General features: G+C 45.4%; 1 protein-coding gene across 1 annotated transcript; it reads right to left on the reverse strand.

Moving 5' to 3' along the window:
* Positions 1–2,232: 2,232 nt before the first annotated feature.
* Positions 2,233–3,138, reverse strand: LOC134552438 (uncharacterized; the record flags this gene model as incomplete). The annotated part of the gene is made up of 1 exon (XM_063401152.1): positions 2,233–3,138. A coding segment is annotated over one exon (906 nt), but the record flags the coding sequence as incomplete, so codon positions are not given.
* Between the last annotated feature and the right edge of the window lie 7,926 nt (positions 3,139–11,064).

The raw sequence follows: 11,064 nt of genomic DNA on the forward strand, positions 1-11,064 counted from the left end.
AAGGTTTGGAAGGATCCTTAGACATCACCCAGACCAACCCCCTGCCTAAGCAGGGCCCCCTGGAACAAGGGACACAGGAACACCTCCATGTGGGTTTGGAATGTTCCCAAAAAGGGAGACTCCACTTCCCTGGGAAGCTGTTCCAGTGCTCTGCCACCCTCAAGGTAAGGAAATTCTTCCTCATGGTGAGGTGGAGCTTCTTGGCCATTGCTCCTCATCCTGTCCCTGGCAACCCTGAAAGGATCATGGCACCATTTTGTTCAGCTGAAGATGTTCACTCTGGGCCAAAAACAACTGGTCACAATTTGAAACACTGGGAGACTGTTAATCAGCTGCTTCATTTGCTAATTTTTTTCAGTAACTAACCATCCTCACTGCTAAAAACTGTGCTGAATTTCTCATTTTGAATGTATTTGGCTTCAGCTTTCTGCTATTCCTTCTTTTTATACCTTTCTTTAACCTGAGCCACTTAATTGTATAGTACCCACTACTCTTTCCCTGTGGATTTCCAGGGTAATCAAGTTACCTCTCCATTTCCTTTTTGATAATTTAAAAAATTTAAACTCCTTAGTGCTGCCACTTTCAGATGGAGCCTAACTAACTCTGCAGACTGAAATTCTGTGTACAGCACTTTTTTTTCTATATCCCCAATAGTGTTCTTCAACATCCTTTTTAAAATATCAGTCTCATTAAAATCAGATTAAAATGCATTTTGCCCAAATAAGCCCTGCCTCCCAAGTGATCTGCATGACTTTAATAAGATTTCCCCTGCCTCATGTTAGTTCTTACTTTGTACCAGCTATGGGTTTACAATCCATGTCGTTATATTTGCTTTGGTGGAGTGCAGCAGTGTCGAGGGGGCTCCTCTCTGACCCCAGAGCCACCTGGGGCAGGTGGCAGCTCCTGTAATGTTGCACTTTAATAAGATCTCAGCGTTTTTCCCAGGCTGATTCTGCCAAGTGCAGCCCTGCCCCTGTGTCCCTGACCCCTCAGGGTGCAGCTGGCTGAGCCAGGGGAGCTGTGGCCCCTGCACCCCTCTGGATCAGCTCCAGCCACTCCTCCTCTCTCACGAGAGCTGGGGGTGTGTAGTGCTATGTATTTACACTCCTCTGCATTTGTTGAGGCATTTTCTATGCAGGCAGCATAACTAAAACAAGGCAGGCAACGCAGGGTTTTTGCTGATGCCTGGTGCAATGAGAGCTCCCACTGCTGTGTTCCAACACCCATTTGCCCATGGGGACGTGTGAAATGAGCAATTGTAAAGCTGAGACAAACTTCAGCTGTTCAACATTTTGGAAATCTCCTTTTCTGAACCACCAGATGTGCCATATTTTTTTATCACAGAACTTATACATGTGCCTTGTCTTTTTTTTTTCTTTCCAGTAATGTTGGTGTGACCAGCCTGTTCAAGACAAAATGCTTGTAAAATATTTCTTTGATTAATTCTAGTATCTTAAATAAAATTGTTATTTACAACCAGATGTTCTTTTTTTTGGAGGGGTGGCAGAAAAAGCACTGCTCTCTGCCACCTGTCCTTCACCCCTAACCCCTCAAATAATTCCACCCACTGCACCAGACCTATGGGCTTTGCACACCCAGTGATGGCCATGCCCACAAGCCTGACCTTTTGGACCTGAATTATGGAAAAGTGATGTGGATTCTATGTGGACTCATCTTGGTTGGTATTTATAATTCAATGGATTTTTGACTGTCTCTGGAGGAATTAAGGAAAATGAGGTTACAATGAAAGATCTGTTTGTATTTTCAAAATGTGCCTTGTGAAATCCCTCACAAGATTCACCTTAATGCCTTTCTCGAGTCACAAGAGAGTAATGTGATTTAGCTTCTACATTTTATGGGATCTGCAGATGTAGAATTAGAAAACATACCCAAAATAAATAATAAAAATAACACAAGTGCCAGAGAGACACAATTGCCATTCTAAGCAGAAGGCAGCTCCTGTAAATGACACTGTCAGGTAGAGCCTGCTGGGCTTCCTCAGGGAAATAACAGGACAGCATCTTTCCATCACTGAAATCATCTGGGAAACAGCCTCCGTAGGAAGTTCTCTACTGCACCTCATTTCTCATATTGTCTTATGTTAGGTCAGCCACTACTCAGGGACCTGCCACACATTATAATTTGGCAAATTATGGTTTGTATGTGCTGAATCGGGAGCAGATACAGCAAGTGTGAAAATGGGCAGTAGTGGCTGGTTTCTGGTTTGGTTTCTTAGAGGAAGCCCTGCCAGATGCTAGGTTTGTCCCTACCCAGGCTGGCTGCAGTGATTGCTGTGGTTCCTGTGATTCCTGTGATTCCTGTGATTGCTGTGGTCGCTGTGGTTGCTGTGGTTGCTGTGATTGCTGTGGTCGCTGTGGTTGCTGTGGTTGCTGTGGTTGCTGTGGTCACTGTGGTTGCTGTGGTTGCTGCGGTTCCTGTGGTTCCTGTGGTTGCTGTGATCGCTGTGGTTGCTGTGGTTGTTGTGGTTGCTGTGATTGCTGTGGTCGCTGTGGTTGCTGTGGTCGCTGTGGTCGCTGTGGTCACTGTGGTTGCTGTGGTTGTTGTGGTTGCTGTGTTTGCTGTGGTTGCTGTGGTTGCTGTGGTTGCTGTGGTTGCTGTGGTTGCTGTGATTGCTGTGATTCCTGTGGTTGCTGTGGTTGTTGTGGTTCCTGTGATTCCTGTGGTTGCTGTGGTTCCTGTGATTGCTGTGGTTGCTGTGGTTCCTGTGGTTCCTGTGGTTGCTGTGGTTGCTGTGGTCACTGTGGTTGCTGTGGTTGCTGTGGTTCCTGTGGTTGCTGTGGTTCCTGTGATTCCTGTGGTTGCTGTGGTTGCTGTGGTTGCTGTGGTTGCTGTGGTTGCTGTGATTGCTGTGATTGCTGTGGTTGCTGTGGTTCCTGTGATTGCTGTGGTTGCTGCGGTCACTGTGGTTGTTGTGGTTCCTGTGATTCCTGTGGTTGCTGTGGTTGCTGTGGTTGCTGTGATTGCTGTGGTTGCTGTGGTTGCTGTGGTTGCTGTGGTTGCTGTGGTTGCTGTGATTGCTGTGGTTGCTGTGGTTGCTGTGGTTGCTGTGATTGCTGTGGTTGCTGTGGTTGCTGTGGTTGCTGTGGTTGCTGTGGTTGCTGCGTGGGGCAGTGCAGAGGGTGCAGGGTCCATCACTCCCCCCGGTCGGAGCACAGCACGGGGGATGCACAAACAGCCAGCCCAGACAAACACCAAGAAATGGTAAAGCAGATCTCTGGGTACCCAGCAGCATTAACACATTTTAACTCCCTTCCCTTCCCTTCCCTTCCCTTCCCTTCCCTTCCCTTCCCTTCCCTTCCCTTCCCTTCCCTTCCCTTCCCTTCCCTTCCCTTCCCTTCCCTTCCCTTCCCTTCCCTTCCCTTCCCTTCCCTTCCCTTCCCTTCCCTTCCCTTCCCTTCCCTTCCCTTCCCTTCCCTTCCCTTCCCTTCCCTTCCCTTCCCTTCCCTTCCCTTCCCTTCCCTTCCCTTCCCTTCCCTTCCCTTCCCTTCCCCTCCAACCACCCAGCTGTGATGATTTTGCCTTTCTATTTGCTAATGAAGTCGAATAACTGGAAGCAGCAGCTTTAATGTGGGATGAAACACCCCTCCCTGGGGTGCTGAGCGTGTGGCACAGCACAGGGAGCGCTGAATGTCGGGTTGGTCTCTCTGTCAGGTACCTCTGCAGCGAACTTGACATCCTTGTCTTGACAGATAATATATTTCCTTTTCCCTGTCACTTTGCAATGCAAGTCTGAACATTCTTAGTCTTTCAAAAACGAATGAAACATTTTTCTTAACAGTTTGCAAAGTTCCTTCTGTTTCTATTCCTTTTCTCTTCAGTCTGCTACTCACTGGAATCGATTTTTAATTGAAATCACTCCACCTCTAGGTCAGCCTGAAAGGTGCAACAATTACATTTCTGTCTTCTCAAGTTTGGAACATATTTTTCATTTTGCAGCTATAGAAATTAGCTCTCTTTGCCTCCAAAAGAGCAGCAGTTACAAGAAATGCACAACTTCAGCAGCCAAAAGAAAAAAAAAAAAAGTGGCAATAAACTAAGCCCTGGCAGAAAGCCTGGGGAGTGCCTAGGTGCCACGGTGATGTGTTTTGGGGCAGCTCGTTTGTTCATAGCTAATTGGGCCAAAACTCAGGGAGCTCCCTGGGATTGGGAAAGATGTCTGAACTGAGAGGGAAATGTTCTATAAAGGTGCAGCCACATTGCAGGGACACCAGTTTGCTGTGATTTCCCTTTGGATACAATGATCAGAGCCATACTTTGATGTGTCTTTTAGGCAGGTAGTTCCACTTCAGGGGTTTTTTAGGTTTGTTTAGTTGAGGGTTTTTTTATCCAGTTCAGTTCAGTTTCCATGAAAATCTGATTTCAATTTGGGATGAAAATTTACATTTCCTATCAGTTCTACTGAACTGATCAACTTAGAGTTTCTCCTTTATTTTATTTTTCAGTGTGGCCAGAGCTCTGCCTCTCCAAATACTGGGTGCTTTGTCCTGTCTGTCTTCCCTTTATTTTCCTGCCTTTGTGCATGCTGTTCACCTTTCACATTTTGCAAATTGCTTTAGATGCAAATACATCCATTTGTGACTCCACACTCAGGATTTTAGAAGTTACCGGAAAATTCAAAGTAACAGACGACAGATCTGAGCTTTTGCTGCTGATTCGCATAATTGGTTTCAGGGAATTTGGATTTCTCATTTTCTTCTTTTATTAACAGATGTTCTCTTCCATTTTAAAGGGCTTGAAAATGTTAATTGTTTAAAGTACCAAGTCTGATCGTGCTTTATCCTCTCTGTGTTTTTCAGCTTTTTCTTTCTGCCAGATCACCAAGCAGCACTCAGCACATATAATTCACTTTGCAGACCTCAGTTACAGATTAGTAGACTCATTCCCTTCACACAGCATGCTGGGGTTTAGAGAAATAGAAATAAGCAGAAAACACTGGACTTTAAACATGGGCTCATACACAAAACAAGTTACCTGGCTAGGAAAGTTGAAAAGAAGCAGCTGGGCTGCAGGATCTGGCTATGTCCATGCTTTTAGCATGACTCAACAGGAGAATATTGATTTAGTTTTGTCTGGATCAAGGAAGGATGAGTGAAGTCCACCCATCTGGTATTTCCAGTGGTTCAAACCACAAATACAAAGAGGTACAGCTCAGCTTGGCCACAGCAACTTTCTTCATTTGTGGTCCCCTTTTGCTGCCCTTGAGCCGCACATTGTCACTGACTTGGAATATTTTGGATGGGCTGTAGGACACAGTCTGAGTTGTGTTTCATCATTAAACACACATTTGTGCTTGAGCTTCCTGCAGGTTTCTAGGCAGGTGGGCACTTACCAGGTGAAACCAAAAGAGGTACTCTGTGTGATCACCTGGAGGTGATCACAAAACCCCAATGCCCCAGGGCACTTTGCCGAATTTAGAGTGATGGGCAGGTACCTGCTTTTGAAAAGGGAAAACATCTTCCCCTTCACACCTCAGTTATCCTTCCCAGACCCATTCACAAGAGCCAGAGCACAGCAAAGGAGAGTCCCCAGGGTAGCAGCTACAAAGACATCAGCTTCTTCTCCAAATATTCAGAATCATATGAAAAAGTGCTCTTGGCCATTGAAAACTGCTGAAAGTTGTCTAGTGATCAGGCAGCAGCAATGATGCTTTGCCTCTGTTTCTCCCTGCTGCCTTCCCTGCTCCTTGAACTGCTGGAAACTGAAGGCGGGGTTCTTACCCCTGTGGGTCTGATTTTTAGTCTCAAATAAAGGTTTTACAAGACTTTCATGGAAAGCACTAGAGAGATTCAACATCCTGTCAGAGCTGGGGCACAGGCTGGCTGAGGAGATGACACACGGCCCCGGGGCTGCCTCAGGGAAGGGTTTCTTGTGCCCTTGTTCCCATTTCTAGCCATCTTGCAGCTCCAGCAAAGAGCTCTGGATAAACAAGACTTGGGCCTTTAATAATGTACAGCTTACAGTGAACAAGACAGCAACCTTGTGTGTCTGCTCCTCTTCAAAGGGTGCTTCTCCTCTGTTTCCTCCATCAAGGCGAGGGCCAGAGGCAGGTTTAACGCTTCCCTGGCTGGTAGCAGGAGGGCTTGGTGATGGAGAGGGGAGCACAGAGGTTCAGGGGACAGCCAGAGGGACGTCAGACAGGAGAGGAGATGTCACAGAGAGGCTTGGACCTTCCCCCTTCTGTTCTGCCAGTAATTCACCACTCCTGTTTCAGTGCAGATTCACCTTATGATTTACAGGCAACTTGTCATCTCAGGAGGCTGCTCTGCCCAGCAAGGATGGGCTCCCTGAAGTGCCACCTGAGGGGTGACTTGAGGACATCTGAGACCTCCTTGAGGCAAATGTGAAGCGTAGCAGGGGGATCTCAGATGGCACCAGATCCCTGTGTTTCAGCAGCTGCCTTGCAGGCCTCTGCCTCTCTGGACTGCAACATGGGAGCACGGCTGCCAAAAATGCACATTTTGTACCTTAACATCATTCCAAAGTCATGTTGGGTTACAAATTACAGATCCAAGTGACGACTTTGCCTGTCACAATTCCCAGCAAGATGTTTCATCTGGGCCAATTAAGACTCAGTCTGGTAACTTTCTGTAAGTTATTTCTTTTAGGATTTCAGCAATGGGCCTGGCTGCCAAGTGACATTTCTGAGCACTTTGTTCTAAGCTGAGGCAGTCTCTGATGATCCAAGCCACCCTGTGAAGACATGAGCAGTAATCCCTTCAAAGACACAACCCTTCTTTTCCTCTGAAATGCCGCTGGCAGTTTGTTCCTTTCTGAAGGAAAACAGCAAGTGCTACAACATGATATATAGTTTATTGCTATCAATTTTTGGATATGTTATTTCTGAGCATTTCCTATCTCTTTAAGTTTTTTATTATCTCAAATCATTTTCCTATTTAAGAGAATCTGCCTGTTGAATTGTGCGGTTTTCCTACTTAATTAAACCACAAATGAATTTCACTGTTAATTTTCCTGATATCCATTTGCTCAGTACAAATAAGTGGAACATATGTCCTGTCAGCACTTTCCTGCTGCAATAATACTCATGCAGCTTCCTCCCCAGCTCACTCTGTGAGGGTAGGAGACATCCACCAGAGGATATGTCTGAGTTACTGGAGGCCAGAAACCCCCGTGAGCTGTCCCAAATCACCAGCACTGTGCTCAGTCAGTGCAGAGCTGGGAAGGAGGCAGATTATAAAGAGAATGGGGATTAACCAAGACACGTGGTCACTGTTCAGGTCTTCCTTGAGCAAAGATTTCTCTTCATGTGTAGTTTTACATATCACCTTTGCAAATAATACCAATGAAACTTCTTGGAGGAAAGCCCTGGAGGCAGAGTAGGAATTATTAAAATGCCATACCTTGTCCACAGCCTGTACCTGCACCTAGGTCAGCCCACACCACAGGCACTGGAGCCAAATGCTGCAGTCACTGCTTGGGGTTTTCTGGATGGTATTTTCTGTGTCTGTGGAGAAGGGAGTTCAGAGACATTTCCAGATTCTGGAGGTGATCAGCTGTGAAGTTTAATCTGTTTCATAGTTGGGATAGGCCATAACAATATAGTGCTTTACAGATAATTCTGTATTACACAGTTTTTCTATCTCATTCTGCCAGCTGCAGCATCCCTTTCCATTCTTACTGCAGCCCAGGAAATCCTCACATTAAATCTTCCCCCACTAGTCTTGTCTGTCACATCTACACCAGCCTACATCTTATTTTCTCTTTAATTTTGCTGGGCAGGACTTCATCGTGCCTTACACTATCATACCTACACATGGTTCTCATTCTATCCTCTAATTTTATTTCACATTCTTTATTTTTTTTTTCCGGGCAGTTGCCATTTCTTTGAGTCCTGTTGTTTTACATTATTCTCCTGACCTGACTGTGTGATCATCCTCTTTTTTGTATGATCACATTTCATCTTCTGCTTTCCCCAATTCTGATGGGTTTTCATGTGTTTTGCTGGCAAGGTTTTGGTGTCAATTCGCCAATTAATTCTTGCTGTCATGTGCTGTTAATATGGATTAGGTGGCTATGGACTTTTGAGAAGTTGAGCCTTAATTTCCAGCAGTTTTAAGGGGACACAAGCAGCTCAGGGGTGACCTGCCAGTTTGGGAGCCCAGATGTCTTCAAAGGATGCCTGTACTGGACCAGACAGTAGAAATCTGCAGTATTTCACATGAGGAAAAGAATGAAAAGAGAAACTTCTCATTTTTATTACAGCAGTAATGATATCATAGTGGGAGTGTGTTGCCTTTTTCCATATTTATAGCTGGGATCTGTGAATGTCCCAGGGCCCAGCATGCAGTCCCAAAGACACTCCATTTGCATGTACTTCACATTCAATAAATAAAAAATGGAAGTGTCAGAGACACAAGTTAAAACACTCTATTATTAAGCAGTTGCCAGCAGATCTTGTGCTTTTTGGTCATTACTCTCCCACAAGCTCTCCCTGAATGTTGTGACGAGCTGGAGATGCTCGGGCTTTACTGCCAGGCTGAGAACCAAAGCAAAGGGAAAAAAACAAAGGAAGGGGGAAAAGTTATCTTTAAATCTGTGTGTCTTAAGATAAAATCCAGTCTGCAGACAGCCTCAGCCTGGCAGAAGGAGGGATGAGTAAGCCCCATTTCCTTCTGTGAACAACCACTTTGCTGGCAACTTCAGCCATGCAGACCTACACACAGAGGGACACTGATGGACCATGAAATTTGAGACTGTATCAATGACACGTTTAACTTCCCATCCTTCACTCCAGTTGCAGATAGAAATAATTCACAAAGGACAGGTTTTGCAGTTAGCAAACAAAGCCAGTGTTAACACAAATGTCGATTTTTTTACCATCCCACTCTTTTTCTGCACATCCAGGTTCTGAGAGGTGATTAAAGCAGGACAAAGTTATTACTTTGAATGAAAGCATGAAGGTATTTTTTTTCCTCTGAGGTGCAAAGCATGCAGAAGGAAGAGCAAGACCTGCAAGATCTCTGCCCTCTTTCATACCTCCACCCCCTTTTCAAGCTGTCTGTTCCCTCTCCAGCCCACTTAACTCACCCCTCTATTGACAGAGACACAGGACTGTCATTCCAGCAGCACATCCCTTCTTCCCCAAAACCCTCTGTGAGTGAGCAGACCACCAGACCTCACTCTTGTAAGATCCCAGCAAAGCTGAAGCTTAACTTTCATCTGGGCTGACAGCCTGAAAGAAAAAAAAAACCAAGTGTTCCTGAGAGATGTCCCTGCATCCTCTCCAGTGTCCTCTCCATGTCACCTGTCCCCTGAAGCTGTCCACTCCCAGGACCTGTCCTCTATTTTGCTGTCCCTTTTTCTGCTCATTTCTCCCTTGCCAGAACCTCCTGATTTCACTTCTGGACACCACACAGGCTCATGTCACCTGTATAACCCAGGATATATGGTGTATTTAACCACTGCAGTCAGCCCCCTTATTTTCACCCTCCAGAACATAACCTTTTCTTTTTCTTTCCAGCAGAAGGCAACACACTGCCATACAATGACCTCTTAAAGATGAGTTACTTTATGTCTCTTCCACCCCTGAAAAGGCAAAAGAAAATTTTAATTTGCTTTGCTCAAGCAGGACTTTACCTACTCCATTATATTGGCACTTACCCACTGCCAAAGCCTTACACACTGCATGATGTGAAAGGAAGTCCTGGGGAATAAAATAATTTGTGCTGCAAGGCACATCAGCCATTCGGTACTTAATCTGAATTATTTTTGTGTTTGGGCTGGAGGAGGTGGAAGGGTTCCACCCCAGTGAGAGCTGAGTGTTTCTGTGCCCCAGATGTTTTATCCATGCCTGCAGATATTCCCCCATAAAGTGCCACACCTGGCACCTACACAGGTGACAACAAACACAAGCTGATGTCTCTCACTTCACCCACCAGCTCTGCCAGGTTTGGTGACATGGTTGAGCTCTTGCTCTTTATCCAGTGCCTGAAAGCCACAGCCCCAAAGTGAAGGTGCCTGGTGGATCCTATCACATGTGAAATTACTTGTGCCCTCATGATCATTGTCCTGAATTGCTGTTGGGTCATCCCAGAAAAAGCAGCATCACAGATGGCGCTGAAAGTTTGAAATTCGCTGGCTTGGACTTTTTGATTATTATTCTGTGAGAGATGAACTGCACTCCCAACCTCATGTTCTTTATTTGCAGGTGATTTTGACTTAACTGCACTATTGATCCCAAGATGGATAGGAAGCCCAGCAGCTTAAGCTCTGTCCCTGAAGGTGGGAAAGGTTCATTAGATTTATGAAATTCTCTAGGATATACTGGGGCTCTGCAGTCTATCTAGCAAAAAGGCTTTACATTTTACTCACATTCACATGATTTGTATTCCTTGTTGAATTATTACTTTTTATTATTTTTATTTAGACTCAAGATTTTTCCTTTAGCTCAGCTGCACAAGAAATGCAGTCAATTAGTAGGCAGGGAGATGGGCAGTCCATTCCCCATGAGTCTCAGATATCCCATCTCTCAATCTCATCCCCTAACACTATCATCTTCACATCCTTTCTTTCAGGCAGGACAGATTTGGCATTTTCCTCTGAGGTAATTAATGTGGCTTCATGGTTTCCTCTTGTTCTCACCTGGGACAAACAAAAGCATCTTTAGAAGGGGTCAGATAAAAGCAAGAAGCACGGATGTGTCCCAGTTTTGGCTGGGATAAAGTCAATTTTTTTCACAGTAAAGGCTATGTTTTATACTTTTTGAAGCAGTGGTGTTTGCTTTCTCAAGCCACCTCTGTCTGTGACAGAGCCTTGCTTTCCTGGAGATGGCTGAACACCCTCCTGCCCATGGGAAGTGGGGAATGAATTCCCTGGTTTGACTTTCTTGAGACAACAGCTTTTGTTTCACCTGTTGAGCTGTCTTTATCTCAGCCCACCACTTTTCTCACTTCCACTCTCCAAATTCCCTCCCTCATCCCATTGTGTGGGAGCAGTGAGCAGCTGAGTGGGGCTGAGTTGTCACCTGGGGTTAAACCACAACAAGATGCAAATAAAACCTGGCATCACTTCCAGAGCAGGAGCATC

Source organism: Prinia subflava, chromosome 6 (assembly GCF_021018805.1).
Source record: "Prinia subflava isolate CZ2003 ecotype Zambia chromosome 6, Cam_Psub_1.2, whole genome shotgun sequence".
Taxonomy (NCBI): domain Eukaryota; kingdom Metazoa; phylum Chordata; class Aves; order Passeriformes; family Cisticolidae; genus Prinia; species Prinia subflava.